The 17,846-nt window shown below is 43.1% G+C and overlaps 1 protein-coding gene across 3 annotated transcripts in view; it reads right to left on the bottom strand.

The window, feature by feature from the left end:
* LOC126523557 (protein MMS22-like) overlaps positions 1–17,846 on the bottom strand; it is a 152,225-nt gene that overhangs the window by 79,912 nt on the left and 54,467 nt on the right. For all 3 annotated transcript variants that reach the window (XM_050172154.2, XM_055066917.2, XM_055066918.2), the window contains 4 exons: positions 16,645–16,804; positions 12,300–12,402; positions 8,096–8,208; positions 6,390–6,506 (listed from right to left, as the gene is read on the bottom strand). In XM_050172154.2, the coding sequence (XP_050028111.1) occupies positions 6,390–6,506; positions 8,096–8,208; positions 12,300–12,402; positions 16,645–16,804 (493 nt within the window). The remainder of the gene's footprint in view (positions 1–6,389; positions 6,507–8,095; positions 8,209–12,299; positions 12,403–16,644; positions 16,805–17,846) is intronic.

Here is a 17,846-nt window from a genome sequence, read left to right as displayed (position 1 = left end):
AAACAAAACAGGAGGAATTAGTTGAGGAGACAAATAGCAGAACATGTTAAAAATGCTAAAGGGATGGAACATGAAACACGAGTAGACAGTACAGGCACTAGGACATCTACTGGCTATATACAGTCGCCAACCATTTATTCGGACCTCACGGGGACTGGGGAAATGTCCGAATAAACAGGTGTCCGAAAAAAAGAGATTCAGAAAAAAAATCCTTTATTTTCACGCCCTTATTCGGGCGCGGCAGTAGGCTCGAGGAAATCGTGAATGCGCTGTTGCATGCTGTTCCATTTACACGCAATCTTATCAGCCTGAATCATGCGGTCACTGTAGGCCGCTGAAAACAGTCACTGCTTGTAAAAGATCCGCATGCGACGGCAGCGTTATCCTCCGACTCGGAGTCATCATCCGGCGGGGCAGCAGAAACCTGACGAATGATCTCGTCGTTGTCAAGTTCTGCGCATGTCAGTACAGCACTGTTAGCATCTGTAAAACTGTCAAATGAGACAGTGTCCAGAATCGCAATGGCACCACTGTGCAGGTCTCTAAGAACATTTTCGGCTTCAGTAGAGAGCACATCAGAAGGCGACAGATCTGGGGCTTCCATGGCACTCTTTTCATCGGTTACAACAAATCCAGCGTGCCAAAAGCAGTTCTGTAGAGTGGCAGGGGCCACCACCTGCCAGGCATCCGCAAGCATGTTTATTGCCGACAGAAGGCTAACAGCGTACTGCTTGCTGGCGTCGATGCAGACGACCATGCGGTTCAGGAGGCGTGCTTTGTAGAGGACCTTCAAATTTTTTAGAATGCCCTGGTCCATGGGCTGGAGGACACTCGTGGTGTTGGGAAGCAGGAATTCCAAGCGGATGGACTCGAGATCATGGATGTGACCATGTGCACCGCAGTTATCCACAAAAAGCAGTACCTTCCGGTTTTGCGACTTGAACTTCCTGTTGAGTTTGCGGATGTAGTCGCTGAAGAGCTGCTGCGTGATCCATGCTTTTGTGTCGGCCTCATACCACGCGGGCAGCGACTTTGCTCCCTTGAAACACCTCAAGCTTCTGATTTACTAATCACAAGAAGCGGAAGCTTCTCTGTCCCCGACATGTTGCTGTCTACTGTTATGATGACGCACTCTTTACTATGCTTCCCACCGTGGCAGGGATCGCCAGACACAGAAAGCATCTCATCGGGCAGCATCTTATGGAATAGAGCTGTTTCGTCGCAGTTAAAAACATTGTCTGGCGAAAACTGGGACAACAGAGACTCCAGTGTCTCCGAGCGATAATTTGCAACAAGGGTCCAGTCGACGGCACCACTCTCACCACACATCTTCTTGAAAGCGAGGTCATACCTTTTCTTGAAGTTACGGAGCCATCCGTCACTGAACATAAAGCCATCAATGTTCATCCAGAGAGCGAGCATCTCTGCCTTCTGCTTCAGAAGGTCTCCAGACAGAGGTATCCACTTGGCAACCGTAGCACACAACCACGTGTGGAGGGCTTCTTCGAGCTTCGGGTGGCTGCCGTCTCTAAGTTCTTTCCTTTCCAAGCTGGAGGAAGACTTAGTTGCTTCGCCGAGAATCTTTGTCTTGTTTCTCATGTAATCTGAGACCGTCTGCTTAGAAATATTAAATTCTTGATCAACTCCGTTTTGAGAGCGGCCGCTCAGGACTTGCTGCACAATGACGATCTTTTTCGCCATTGACATTGTGGTATATTTAGTACCACGCTTGCCAGCATTCTCCAGCGCAGTCTGCGCGGGCACTATCGGCGCCATTGGACACTTGACGCGATGTTTCCGTATAACACGTTTGATCACCGCAACCTTGACACAGCACACAAAGCAAACACCACTGCGCTGTTACGCCGGCACCATTCGTACAAACTAAAAACCGGGCCTACTTGCAGCGTCGTGCGCAAAGAAAGAAACAAATCAGCTGCTGGATTGCCTTGACATGGCTTACTAAACTGAGACCAGAACTGCTGTAGTCACTCATAGCCACTCTACCGGAGCAGGCAGAGACAATTATGATGGGCGGGGATTTTCAGTAGCGTCACCTTGTGGGGCAGCAAGGAGGCTCAGTTCAAAACAAAAATGGCATTCAGCAAGTCAAACCATGCACCGGTCAGAGTCGGTGGGGGCAATTGCCATCGATCGAGTTGGCTCAAGGAGTGTCCGAAAAATCAGACGAGAGGTTGCAAGGTGTCCGAACTTTCGGCAGTTGTTATACATTATGGTCTATGGGGAGAATGGTGGTGCCGCAAAGCAGACCGAATAATCGAGCATGTCCAAATTTTTGGAGTCCGAAAAATCAGTCGGCGACTGTAGTGCAAAAACATGAAAAGTGTAGCAAGGTGTTAACACGCAGCAAAGAGCTGCATGAAACCAAATAAAGCTAACGACCAATATTTTGGACATGCCCGATAATTCGGACGCCATTGCGGCATTGCCATGTACCCCATAGAGCTGCTAAGGTATCAGAACGTCTGAAATTTCGGACCCAAAAACCCTTCGCCGTCCGATTTTACGGACTTTTTGCTCTGACAGGAGGTCTGAAACAGCATTGATCGAAGCCACTACCACCACTACTTTAACTATCACGCAGCCTCGAACCAGCGCTCTTGCAAGCTGATCCGCTGGCAGCCGCAGCCATTGGCAATCATTAGGCCTAGCTGCTTTGACGTTCACTGCCAAGCTTCCTGCTGCTGTTCGCTGCCGTGTTTTTCATTTAAAGAATTCGCTGCTGCCAGCAATGGTGCTGACTCCGCCTTTGTAATCGTTGCCGATGGCTTCGACATGCGGAAAGCACGGCGCATTGCATATGCTGGTTTTCAAAACTCAGCTTTGCCGTAATACAACAGTGTTACGAGGTGAAGCATACCAAGAGTAGGCACTGGCAACTGTTACGAGACAATTATTCTTTAATTATGCAAGCTTGCACTTGCCCTCTCCTGTCACAGTACGAGCACCGATACGCCTATAAATGTACCGGCAGGCCTTCAGAGCTATTTCGGACGTGCCTGCGGCGACTTGAGCTCTTAGGTTAGTAAAAGGCAATTCAGTTTTTCGGACTGCCTGATTTTCGGACGTTATGTTTCCGCAGCCTCAGGGAGTACGAAAAATCGGAGGTTGACGGTACAAAACCTATCACTCATATCGTATGTATGATGAATGATAACTTCTGCATTCAAGTAAGCAGAAGTCCTCAGGAAGATAGAGATGAAGTGACCGACACTGGTCATGCAAAGAAGAGATGTGCGGCCTGAGACATCTTTTGTTCAACCACCACCTTTTGCATTGCGAACGCAAGGGATTTCTTTTGAGCTATAATGGAAAGTGCCACACACTAATACACTGCCTGGAGCACATAATTTGGCTAAGACAAATTCTGACTGCTTTCTGTATAATGTACTGAAGGTACTGTAGACACACACTCAAGTGCGGTCATTAACCCGGTGCTGTCATTAACCAAAGTATCATAATGCTGCACTAAGTTTGAGGCATCAAAAATTCGATTTAGACATAAGAAACCGATAGCCTATAGCAGCATTTTTGATATGCTGGAGTGAGTTTTGAGTTGTGGATATATCAGCGATCTAATAACCAATGAATTACTACAGCAGAACCTTGTTCATACATTAAGAAAAACGTATGACCCAAAGTCAATAAAAATTTGGCAGTATCTACTGTAGCTGACACCTATGTATTGGGGAGCTTTGCGTGACTTTTCACAGCATGAGACGACAATTTGCGCCATGCTGGTTGGGGCCTTGGCAGCCCAATAGACAAGTATGTCATTGCTTTTGCAGCTTCTGCAAGTTTTCGTTTCCACTCTTCAAATTCGGCCTGGCTGAGCAGCTTGTTAGAGCGAGAAAAATTTGGGTAAATTTTTGACATGCCCAATTTGTGAGAATTGTTGTGGCACGAGACATTGGCACACTGTCGAGCTGGTCGGACTGACGCTGTCGAGCTGGTCGGAGTGACTCAAGATGTGCTGTGTTCCTGTTGTGTAGTGTTTTGAGATGGCGATGGGAAACCGAAACGAAATTGAGCTGGTGGGCCACACCAGAATACGATGCCACCAAAGCAAAATTTTACACTCACTTCATGCCACCTGCAGCAGGGAATGCGATGTGTTTGGGTTATTGTCTTTTAAAAGCATGCAGTATGCTTCCAATGCCACTACGAAACACGCACTGCGAGATCGATAAGTGGAGATGTGTACCACAATAGGCTTAGCGGCGATAGCTGTGAATGCAAGATCCATGACCTGTGATGACTCATGAGGAGATTCGCTGGGATCAAAAGAGGAAACAGTGTGTGCTGGCATTTTCACGTGACAGGGCGAACGATTATTTCAAGGAAGCTGCCATAGTGGGCTCCTACTGCTCTCAATCGCGCATGCCTCGTGCCTTTGCTTGTTCACATGGGATCTAGCAGCGGAAAAACATATACGATCACACTTTGGCGACATTCTGAATGTTGATGCCAAAAGATTGCATTTTCCGGGAATGTATTGACTGGTAAAGAAAAAGCGTGACTGTATTGGGTAATTTTTTTGTGTTCTCAATTGCGAATGTTGGCGCCGAGAAATTGTACGAAACGGGATGTTATCAACAAGGTTCTACTGTATAGCAATATGAATTGAACTTAAATAACAGTTGATGTTTTTGTACAAATGCACTCACCATGGTCAGAAGAAAAGGTGAAGTTGTTCTAATTTTCCTTCATATGAAATTGTTAAAAAACAGTTCAAAAAGCTTATTTGGTCGTAAGAGCTGCTTGCCACTAGCTCACCGACTTCGACAACATCCAACATGACGATTAGCTGACACATCATACATACCTGCCAACCTGGCGAGATAAAATATCAGGAGACTTTTTATTCGCGCCAACGGGGGGAGGGAGGGGGGGTTGGTTCAAACTTTCAGGCAGTGTTCGGTGAGTCCTTTTGCAGGGATTTTGCACTAGCAGACTTTGCTTACTTCCAAAATTTGTCGGAGTAGCTTTTCTCAAAACATGGTCCAGACGGACGGCCCTTCACTAGCAGCAGGTGTTACAGGGTTGTGTTGCACATTGATGAGTGAAATTCAGTCCTTGTTTTTTCCGCCGTGCTAAAAATCCTCTCAGACCCTGCGTTGCTATGCGGTATCCCGAGTAAATCTAGCACCCCCTTAGCAACTCAGTGAAACATGCTTTCCATCAGTGCTTTTCATTTTTCCAACCATAGACCTCTGCACGTCCCACCTTTGTTCATTCAGAATGTCTTCTGGAAGACTGTACGTCTGTAGTGTGGCAAACTCAGCTTCGAGAGCAGCTAAAGCGTCTTCAGCAGATTTATTGGAATCTCGGGGCAGCAGCTGAGGGGAACTCTGCATAAAAAAACGAAAACTCAAGAGCGATGCCTGCGAAATAAATTTCAGGTTGGCCACCTCCGCATTCTTCAGAGTTGTGTCCACATCCATAACACTTCGCCTTGTCGCATTTAAGAGGCCCAACGAGGTCACTGACACTAAGGGGCAGGTTGTGTTCGACGAGGAATCCCGTAAACAGGCACTGCACAAGTACGACACTGTCGTGGCAATTGTTCCAGAGAAAGTTCACTATGTTGACTTGCTGCTCAGCGGTGCGAACATAGCTTTGATGCTTCGCCGTGGAAACGTGCAGTTTCAAGTCGCCTTTGTCACCGTGAGACACACTGACGTAGCATCCACACGTACAAAATGCAAAATGTTTTCCTTTTCTTGATGTCAAAAAGCACAGAAATTCAGAAGTATAAGATCGCAAAAACTTCTGTAAATACATATTCTAGGGCTTTGATATCGCCATGGCATAAAGCACACGAGGATTCTAACTTTACACAGTGCACTGCACACACATGGCCTAGCCAACACTAATCAAACACACAAGCAGCAGCAACAAGATGTACCATGGAGGAAGGCATGCATGAAATGCAAGAGCTACATTGGCTCTGGTTTTGGTCGGCTTACTAGGCACCATAGTCGGCTGCTTAGTCGATGATACTGATGATACTGGTTCTATGGTACTGGTGCGGCCGTTGTTGGTGCTGCTGACGATTACGATGTGGCTGTAGATTCTGCGGTGCCGGTTTCGCAGAAATCCTTATTGCGTGAACAGAGACCACTTTTTGGGAGATAGACAGTGATTGTACAATCGGAAAGTTCATTAAAAAATCGGGAGGGTTGGCAGGTCTCTTACAAGCAGTGCTCATCTAAGTCCTTTCTTATGAATATGGACCGTGAAGAATATGCACTATTCAGGCATATTATTAAGTGGCTGTTTGAAATCTGAAAGATTTCATCAAATGAGACCAAACTCGTTCTCATCCCAACGCAGTGGAACAAGTGCAAAGGGGAAAATGCATGCACCTCTTCGGCAAAGTGTTCATGCCTGCGACCGATGAGATCAGCTGCCATGGCCCAGGCGTCACGCACGCACGTGCAAGGAAACGCCCTTTCACTCTCCTGCGGCAAGGCACCTCGGCTCTGTGTGAAGAGAAGAAGGGTGAGAACCACGGTTTACCTTAATTTTACAGACAGAAGCAGTGACCCATGAGCGTGACTGAAAGAAAACAAACCTTTTCTAGATAATGAATAAAGGAAGGAAGTTGGCCAATTCTTCCTTGGTGTTAACGTTTTTGCTCACAATTACCTCCAATTTTTTTGTAAAGTATTGCCTGTTTCGCAAGCACAGTTGAGTTGCATGCAGGTGTTTCAATATATCCTTTGCTGCTTCCCTATTACAGTTCGTAACTTATTGGCTAACCTCCCTATCTTTCCCTCTCTTTTCTCTCCTTCTCCTAACTAATTGATGCCGAGACTACCTCAAACGCCCGTAGGCTTTGCAGAAGATCAGATGACACCCATTTCTTATTCTACTTCCTGCTGTTATAACAAAGAAACTTGGAATGAGTTCTGGACTGTAACACACCCAATATATGATACAACTAAATGATAACAGAGTTTAGATAATTAAATGAGTGTCTGAAAAAAAAAAAAGAAACAAAAATTCTCCAAAAAAAAGGGGGTGGGGTGTACCTATTGAATGCAGATAGTGATTACTAGAAGTGAAAGAGACTATACATCTACTGTGAAAAATTAAGCAAGCAAGCAAGTAAAGTAAGCTATATTTTTATTGGCCCCTTTAAAAACAGATACATAATAAACATTTCTACTCCATGTCTTCGTGCATTTTGTCAATGAAACCTTTACAATTACCAGAGACCCTGCCACCTTTTCCATTATTATGAGAGCTATACAATCTTGGTCAATAAAGCACTTATGCTTCAGTTGCCATAAAACATGTTTTGAAATGTCAGCATGATGACAAACAAAATGTTTCTGCCCAACTTCAATGATTTAGAGCTTCTTGAAGATCAGCTAATACTCTTCGCCCAATAGCCTGGGAATGTTAGCCCTCGCAGGCCCCTATCAATAATCCACGAAAGTTTACAGACCACAGCATCTGAAGAAATCCTGAATTTCCAATCAATTTATGACTGTAACCAGTAAAACCCCACAATGCTATGCTTCACGTATTTACCAGTAAAGGCCGAAAATCTGAATACCAGGTGTTGTTTTAAGGCTGCCGAGATCTCAGATCCTGTGGTCCAAAAGCTTCTGCAGCAAAGTGTACAATCCAGCTTGGTTATAATGAGGCTAGCAATCGTATCCACATGGCCACTTTTTCATTCCCACGAGAAAACACAAGATGATCCCATGTGCAAGTGTTTTTTTTTTTCTTTTAGTAAAAAGTCAAGCGTTCCTTACAGGTGTCTCGCAAGTGTGTTTTGCAATCATGACCAGCAATCCTGTTTTTCATTTTGGCTTGTGAGACATGTGCTCCAAGTGTCAACCGGTGCAATTTTAACTTACTTGCATTAGCTGCAAAGTGCAAGCATCACTGTCACTGTGATTCATGGGGCTTTACGTTCCAAAGCAAAGCTAAAGCTATGAGAGGCCCTGTAATGGAGGAACAGCAAAAATCCACGGCCATTGAGCCACAAGTGGTGAGCGGAGGTCAACTGTAGTGCACAAGTCATCACAATTCCATTCACCACGACTGCCACACCAACCTGGAAAAAGCGGGATGACAGGCAGCACAGGTCTGCCAGGAAGAGCACGGCTACTTGAGCAAAGAGAGCGTTCTGCCCAAAGCCGCCCAGGTCACAGAATGAGATTTCAGCACCTGAAGTCAAGGGCCAAACACAGCGACAGCGCGGACGTCAATCGCTACTCTGCTAAAGTCAGGTTCTGTACTTCGTTTCATACAGAGCAGCGAATGCTACAAAGACTAAAGGGATTTCTCTCACCCATGTATTCTGTTCTCCTATTTTTCTGTGCTCTTTTCGCACTGTTTGCTATATTACATGTCGACACATTAGAGAGCTTTCGCTTGCCCATAAATGTACTGCCGTTGGCACAATACCGGGTTACCAGAGAGCTGTATGGCAGATACAACGCTTATAGCGACATCTCTTGACTCAGTATTTAACTAGGAAGCACACAATAATAATACTGCAGTGACCTATCATGTTCTACATTACTGCTGGTGTAAAGTGTTTGTGGCGACATAATCGTTATCATGTTGTCATTTGATGATTTTCCTTTGAAGGAAACATTCATACAACATAAAAAACTAACGTATTGTAGTAGGACAAATCATCATAAGATGCCGCTACCATCACTGCTACTGCATTCCACAGCTTCGGTAACTCGTAAACCGTACGAAGTTTAGGGGCAAGATAAAATTGTCTAGTAACAAGCCCAGCTAACACATTTGCTGTACTTCTGTCGCTCCCCACGCATTTGAAAGTAGAAAGAGGGCACCACATACGAAAGAAAGACAAACATGTGTCCCATGAAATTCAAGGTAACATTAAGCCTAGGGTAACTAAGCATTATATCGCAGAAAGTAACTTTACATGAAATGAAAGGTGTCGCATATGTGCATTTATCTACTACTGAACGAAAGGAGTGGCACGTTTCTACAACCAGTGACCACAGCGCACCGCTTGGGCGCGTGATCAAAATGATTAAGTTGTACGCTCGAAGCACACACATGCACAGAACATTCATCAGTTGAAGTTGTACGAGGGTGAATCAGAAAGTCTTCGCCCCTATATTTTATAATCCAAAATAAGGTACATACAGGTAATTACATGTACGATTCTACATACCTTACCCTATCTTTCCACATAGTACCTACACCAGTTCACACATTTGTCCCATTGCAGCACTAAATTTGAGGTGCCCCTGTGTCGTCAGTCAGCGATGCATGGGGCCTCCCAAAATGCTCATTGTCATGCAAGTCTTCATGGCCTTGTGCGAACTTACAACACCACCACCTCACAGTTCTCAAAGTGAGACACCTTTTCCCATACGTGGGCTGCATTTCCCTGTGGATTTCGATTGGCGTTCGTCCCTTGCACTATAGAAAATGAACAACACTTCACTATTCACACGTCCACGGGCTCAGATGCCATGGACGTGTGAAGCACAACCGCCATCTTCAACAATTGACAGCAGCGCTGTGCTGCGGAGTTACCAGCAGATAATTCCGGTCCGGTCCAAGAAAGGTCCATCGCTAAGAATGAATATATTGACTTTGCATTTACAGTCATAATTTGACTAAAAAGAGAAAAGAAAGATAGAGGCAAGGACTATCTGATTTGCCCTCGTAATATGTGAAGTACTTATTCAGTAGAAAGTGTCACAGATCAAGATCACATGCACTGCAAAATGTGCAGAGTGGTATTTCCATAATTTTGTACAGGCAGCATGGCAGGATAACACATTAGTCAACAGCACTGAAAGGGGGGATGCGGGTCTTAGAGACCGAAAAATAATGAAAAAACTGTCTTCTTAAAATGTTATTTTCTGAGTCTACAGCGACTGATGCATGATCTTGGAAATTTTAAACACATCTTGGCTCAATATTTTAGTCGTAATGGTGTTTCATATCACCTCGGCTAGCTGCATTTTTACTGATGAATGCGCAAGAATGCATGATGTGCGGTTGCCGTTCTACGTTTCTGATGGCAGCCGTCTTGATCTTCTTTGAAAGAGCCACTCTTCTTGTTTAGTTTTTGCACCACTGCTACTCCATGAGCTGAGTGACTATATAGAAAAAGCGTGCGAAAATTTTTTTGCTGTACAAAGCTAAATGCATAAAGCTTGAAGTGCTGCAAGAAGGTTCTCTTTTTTTTTCGACATTTTTAAAATTTATTTTATTTTGTTGTTCTCTAGTAGTCATATCGTAAACAACGAACTTTGATGAGCTGCTAAATTAACAATTGTTGTCAGATTTGAAAACTGCTTGCAGCACTTAACCCTTTAAAGAGTGTGCTGTCCACTCGTGCATTATTATAGCTTTCTGCCCAATTTTTCTTTTACCTATCTTCTCCACAAATAATAGCAATGGGCTTTTAATTATTTTCATAATTATTTACTCTAAAAAAGGATTAATTGCTTCTTTGAAAGCAGCTTAGAAAACTGAACAAGACTGTGCCTTTTAATTGAATTTGGCCTAAATGTAAGTAAGATAGCTCTAGGTATTATGTCCCTCTTGCATATACCATCTCTCAGCAAAAAACGCTGTTTATGCCCTCCATTGAAAGATAGCACAACAAAAAATGGCAACTTACAATAAATAATTACTGTACTTACCCGATACCAAAACATGTTGTTTCTTTTTAATTGGTTCAAAATTTGTTTATGCAATGTTGCTGGATATGAACCCAACCATGCTGCTGCATTTGCAACAGCTTATCTTCTGAGCCAGCATCATCATCATTGTGATCACAAGATGGCAATAGAACAATTTCTGTCATAGGACAGCAACAAAATGCTGCTTTTCAGCCTTTGGGCACCAGGTGGTTTTCAGAAATTAGCAATTTCAATTTCAAAGTAACACATTAGCAAGGTTTAAATTCAAATGCTATTTATTGGCGATATGTTGCTGAACATTTTGCAATTTTTTTGTCCACAAATTCAAAGAAAAATAAGAACTTATGCTAGTTAATTATCTTAATTCAACCAGTTAGCGTTCCTCAGGCAATATGGCCTCTTCGTTGCCGCCGTTGTCCCACAAAGACACCTTGTAATCAACTTTGAAGTCCTCTGAATCAGTGTTCACAAGAAGTTCCTAATATTCTGCATTGTTAAAAAATATTGGCTGGCTTTTTGTGCCAGTCTGCCACGTTGGAAAAGGAGAGATGCAGGCAACGCCAAGTGACAAACTTTGTTGTGTCATCTGTTGCATAAGAACAAAACCTACTATAAAGCTTTAGTTAACCCAACTTCTAAGTAAATGGCGCATCTAATGTACGGGTGTTACATATCCAGAAATTATCTCGAACACAGCATTTAATGGGTCTAAAGCCAAACCTATATATAACAATACTGCCTTTAACAAGATCTCAAATATAACATTGAGCAGCCAATGCACTGCGAACTTTTGTTTCTGTTTCATGGTGAAATAAACCCTTTACAACAATTAGATCTGGTTACTGGGTGCGGGCGCCAAAAGGAAAAGGACTGCAAGTTCATTGCAAAAAAGAATTAAAAACAAAGAAAGAAAGCGCCAGCTGCCAGCACTTGCCTGCATGCCTCACACTTTTGCCACATCCCCTTCCGAGCTGCGCGCACTCCACGCGGCATGCCTTCGACGCCATCGCTGGCCTCATGCACCCCTCTTCCTTCCCATCCTCTAACATCGGCGCAGTCGCCTTGAGGGGCAGAAGGGAGACGGTCTGGTGATTGTTTTATGCCTTTTCCCTAATTCAACCTGCCGGATAAGTCTATCATCTTGTCACTCCAATCAAAGTCAAATTAACCAAAGTTGACTGAAGAATTACTATAAGTAGTGCACATCTTCTTATAAAGGACTATATAGTACAAGCACTAGTGCAGAAACTCAAGGCCTACAAATTTCAGAACCCTGCTGATGCAATGTCATTTTTAAAAATGTTTGTCAGAGGTCAGTTTCGATGCACAGCTCTTGAATGCACAAAGATGTTTGCAACTCTATTAAAAGGTGGTTAGAACTGCGTTCTGTGATGTTGGAAAGAACACACTAAGGCAACAACACACACGCATGCATGCACACACAAAATAAAAGAAATGCTCGTAAAGAAAGAGAGAGAGAAGAAAAAATAAAAGGGGGGGGCACACTTTCTCTAAGTTTAATGAACAAAAGCACCTCAGCAACTCAAAAATCAGAAAAAAAAAAACCTGGGCAACAGGCACAGGAAGAACAGCGACAAATGTCTGGCTAACCTCTGAGCAAGTGGGACGACATGACGATGTCAGCCACTCGCAGGGCAGTCCACCATGCCTCGAGTGCTACATGGAAACGGCAGTTGTCACTGGAGCGGCAATGCTGTTACCGAGTGAAAGAGAAAAAAAAAAAAAACATTTTAGGACTATATCCAATTTCTGAAACTAGGTGACTGCACAAGCTGCAGCCATGTATTTTTCAAAATGTTTCAAAATGCAAAGTAACATTGTTTATTCATAAACCTAGTACATCTGAATTCCTTACAGCATTACTACTTCCACTCTATCAACTACAATGCAAAATCGGTACTTGGGCGCATTACTGACGCCGAATCTGTCCTGGCCCGACCATATTAGGGCCATCTCTGCCACTGCTTCCAAATTGCTAGGATTTTTTAGACGTAGCTTGAAATCTGCACCCTTGAACATTCACAAATTACCATATATAACTCTGGTTTGCCCTAAACTTGAATATGCCTGTCTGATTTGGTTTCCTCATCAAAAATCCAGAATAGAGCAAGCTGCTTCATTTCAAATAACTACAGTAACCAATCCAGTATATCACGAATAAAACAGGAACTTTCACTCCAACACTTGAACATTCATTGTGACATTGCCTTGCTATCCCTATTTCATAAAATTATTAAAGAAACCGTGTCTCACATAGCACAGACTACATAATAATTCTTGCTATGACCGCATTTATAGCTCAAAAATGCATTGAATAACTTGGCACTTCTACGTGCCATCTGCCTCTGAAATAACTTCCCGGATCAGATTGCCTCCCAGACTAACTATGATAGCTTCCGCCATATCCTAGCAAATCATGTTGCAAACAAATAAGAGTAGATAGTACCGTGCCTGCTTATTGACGGTAGATTGGTATTGTTGGTACAATACATTTGTTTATATAAATGTATCTTGTTGCATTCTGGCATTATGCAAGTGCGTTATTTTCTACGATTTTCTCTAATATACTCTTCTCTTCTGCATTTGTGGAGTATGTTTTTTGTTTCGCTTGTATTTCCCAGTACAGTGTTCTTTTTTTTTGTGTGTGTGTGTTTTCCCAGCAAAATGCTAGTGCGTATCGATGTTATATAATGGAGTTTATCTCAATGTGCATTACCAACTCTTTGGGCATTAACCCCCTTACACAATGTCTCCCACCAGGCCTGTAAGGTATGTTTAAATAAATAAATAAATAAATAAATAAATAAATAAATAAATAATTAAGTAAATAAATAAATAAATAAATAAATAAATAAAGAGGAACAGTGATAGCAGCTACACATAGGTTTTTAAGTATAATGGTACTAAATTGTGCCTTACTCGAGGAAGAAGAGCACATTTTGAGTGCATGGACAAGAAGGCAAGAAAATATTTATAGGGTAACCTTCTGTTATGGTCGGTGCCTGTGCATAAGCTTGCAAGAAGATGTGATCAGGAAATAGTGGTTCAGTGCGCAGCTATGATGACAAGCACCTCCACTGCATGTGCTGTCAAGGCTGGACTAAAATGTGCGCAAGATGAAGCGAAATAAAAAAAGCTTTCAGGCATAATTAGTTGAATTTGCGATGCACAGTCATGGATAAACGTAAACTAATAATCTTGATAAATCACGTGGGTTTTTCACACACTGACAAATATGAAAAGAGAGAGATGCCTTCTAGTTTGTCCACTTGCCATTGTGCTTCATTCTGGCACAGCAGCACACACATTATTAGAGGCAACCATTTGTGAAGGAAAGGAAAAGAGCACTCCTGCATGGATCGTTGATGCAGTCAGTGTGGAAGCTATTTCAGGGTTCTTACTTGCTTACTTACCCTGTTTATTATTCAAATGCGTGATAACAATTTGATGACCTTACCATTAATCTGCGTGAGCCCAGTACCTCCGGTGTCTGCGGCCCCAACTAGGACATTTCTGAGATTTCAATCTTTCAAGCATTTTGTTGTATTAATGATGACTGCCAGCAACAGTAATATCATATTGAACAGTGAAGAAGACTGCTATAGCAGCTATCATTGCAAAACATCCCACACAGCCAGAGTGACCCTACCAATGACAAAACCAGCTGCACAAGGTGCAAACGGTGCTACAAAAACTAACAGCTGGTACTGCATGCCTTCATGTGCTAGCTATGATTGATGTTTTACAGCTGTCCTTGCAGATGCCATTGCTAAACTTGATGCCAATCTTGTCTACCATATGTCAATGTCTCTTCAAGCTTCCTTTTAGAGCAACAGATCTAATACCTCAGGTACAAACCCAGAAAATGCTTGGTTCCGTAGATCTGACCTTCAAGCTCAGCCAAGGTCAAACTTTCCCTTTCACGTCTGGGGAAACGCGAAACTGTCGCATGTGGAGGCTGTGTCGATTCCGCGTCCGTTCCGAGCAACCAAAACCACTGTCAAATGCTGCCTTTCTACTTGGCGTGATAACCATGAGCAGCAGCCATGCGCCCATAGATTTTTCTTCATAGCCACAGAAAGTTGTCTGCGAGTATAGTACGCCTATGTTTACAATTTTATATGGCCGATAAGCCTACTATATATAGCTGTCCACTAATTTGCCATTGCAATTGATGCTTTGCCTTTCAAAAGAAACTGAGAGTTTCTTTCCTTAGTGCCTAACCTAACCTTCCATGAGATTTTTCCCATGTTTGCTAATGAACATGAAAAAAAAAAGATGCAAGTCATTAACAAATGAAATGCAAACCAGAAATTGCAAGGAAAGACACCGTTCCCAAGTAATAACTTGAGGGCAGAATCTCACATTGCTACTTGCCCTGTCACCAATGATGGTATAGGTGTCGCACAAAGCGTACTAGCCGAAATTAATTTTTTTCATTTATATTTATTTTGAAATACTGCAGCCTTATTCAGGGCTATAGCAGGAGTGGAGTACAACAAATACAAGAAACCGACATAAAAGTAGTAGAACATATAAAAAAAAAAGGACAGTAAACTTATCACACAAGTCCTTTTACAAAATATGACTGCCAATTCCTGAACGGAACTCATTCGACAACTCTAAAAAAAAATTAAATTATGGGGTTTTACGTGCCAAAACCACTTTCTGATTATGAGGCACGCCGTAGTGGAGGACTCCGGAAATTTCGACCACCTGGGGTTCTTTAACGTGCACCTAAATCTAAGTACACGGGTGTTTTTGCATTTCGCCCCCATTGAAATGCGGCCGCCATGGCCGGGATTCGATCCCGCGACCTCGTGCTCAGCAGCCTAACACCATAGCCACTGAGCAACCACGGTGGGTATTCGACAACTCTCTGGAAATAACAGTGTTTGAAAATGTTAGTGCATGCAAAGAAAGGCTTTAAGTTAGCTGTGACAATGTCTAATTGGAAAAGCACTGGCATATGTGATGTAATCATCAGCGAATAGTCGACAAGATGAAGGAACGATTGAGTGTAACAGCTTCGTGGAATCGGTATGTCACCTGGTGCACAGAAGAGATAAATTCGAAGAACTCATTGTAGATGAGGGCAAAAAATCGCAATCGTAGCGATGACAAATGAAATGAACTGCCTTTCTTTGTACAGATTCAATTTTGTAAATGTCGCACACTTTATATGGGTTCCATACGCATGAAGTGTACAGTAATACAGGGCGAATAAGCGTTAAATACATTAGAAATTTAGCGCATTTTCGTGATTTAGATAACGTTTGTCTTAAGCAACCTAATTCCTTAGTGCTTTAGATGTAATGTGATCAATATGCAGTGAATATTGTATGTTGTGTGGAAAGATAATTCCAATTTATTTGTGCACCTGTGCCCAGGGAACAGTCATGTTATTGAAAGCGCACACATGCCGTGAAGGAAATCATGCTGATATTACTCAAATTTCCCATACCATGAAATTACACAACATATCTTCAAGAACAGAAACTAAAGAATGCATTCCAGTTAGCCCTAAGTTGTTCTGCCAATTGTCCATCACTGTGAACATGGCTTTCACTGCTCACGTCACAGTGCACAAGGCTGCCAGAAACCAGTGAAGTAGTGAATGAAGTCACGTGATGCTGGCGGCAGTCTACTGTGTGTGATATACAGGCAATGAAAGTTACGTAGGCCTCCACGCTCATGCATCTCTACTCACACAGCAAATATTGGTGCCATAAAATAAAAATCTAAAAAATTAGAATTATGGGGCTCAACTTCTTGCAGCTATGGCAGCTGTGGCTGAGAGCCAAACCTTGTGCTAAGCAGTAGGACACCATAACTACCGAGAAACCGTGACAGGTGAATCATGTTAGGCCACTGAGCAAGCTGATTCATTCATTAATTGATCGAGGCAACTGAACAAAGGTGGGGCGACCCTCACATTCTTGTCCAGTGGCACATCTGAGAAGCGGCCCGTAACACGCAGCGTCAGCCTCAGCTCGTCCAGAAGACAGCAGCACAGCTCACGAGGGCCAAGCCTGTCTGTGTCTCGGCTGTGCGATGGCCTGTCATGCATCCTGGCCGACACACTGTCTGCAACCCTGAAGACATAGCACAACACAGTGCAAGCCTGAAGAGACGTCAATCAAAATATTATCTTGATCTAGGTGGGCAGTTTTCACCTACACAGCACTGGAAAGGACATGCTCAGCCACCTTAAATTTCTTGCACTATATTTGAACCTCGGTATAGGTTATAATGAATTTGCACTTGACGTAAAAATACCTTCGTTACATCCAATATTGCTTAGGATCATGCATATAGTGATCGAACAGTGCAAGAATCAAATCGAAACAAATATAGAATACTTTTCAAATAGTTTACGAATAATGAACAGCAGTAATCACAATTAATATAAAATGATGTTCATATCCCACAACTCGTAATGTTAGCAAGTTTCTGTCATTACACTGCACTTTACAAAGCATTCTTTATTTAAAGCACAAATAGAACACTAGGAAAAACTAAGTGGTATTTTTGCATACAAATGACTCTCTTGAGAGTGAATGATTGCATTCTGTCATCATCATCATTAGCCCATTTATTGCCACTGCGCGATACAGACCTTTACCATTATTCTCCAATTATTACCCCTGTACTGTGCCAGCTGGCTCCTGCGACTATCCTAATGTTATCACATCACCTAATACTCTGCTGTTTTCAACCGCACTTCCCTTCTTTTGGCACTCACTGTGTAACTATTATTTCCTCTATGCATTGCATGGCTTGTTTTTCGTGTTAAAGGGCCCCTAAACCACCTCCTATACTTTTTAAACATTTGAAGTAAACACGTGCATTGAATTCAGAATGCCGTCATGATCAACGATGCAAAACGTGGCAGTACTACCCGCCACGGGCACATCACAAAATAAAAAGAACAATCTCGTACTCCTCTCCAGGCCCTTCCGGTATCCCCAGAGCTTGTTGTGACGTCACCAGGAGCAGATGCTTGTCAACTGGTCGAACAAGAACCTACGACTTCCCGTTGGTCTGCAAGCAGGTACGCATGCTCCCTGCTCTTCCTCGTCATGTTGCTCGCTCGTGCGCACTTGCGAATAGGTAGCTATGGCCCGCAACGCAAGT

Source organism: Dermacentor andersoni, chromosome 6 (assembly GCF_023375885.2).
Source record: "Dermacentor andersoni chromosome 6, qqDerAnde1_hic_scaffold, whole genome shotgun sequence".
Classification (NCBI taxonomy): domain Eukaryota; kingdom Metazoa; phylum Arthropoda; class Arachnida; order Ixodida; family Ixodidae; genus Dermacentor; species Dermacentor andersoni.
Note: the sequence above shows the minus strand (reverse complement) of the source record. Positions and strands in the feature narration are given on the sequence as shown.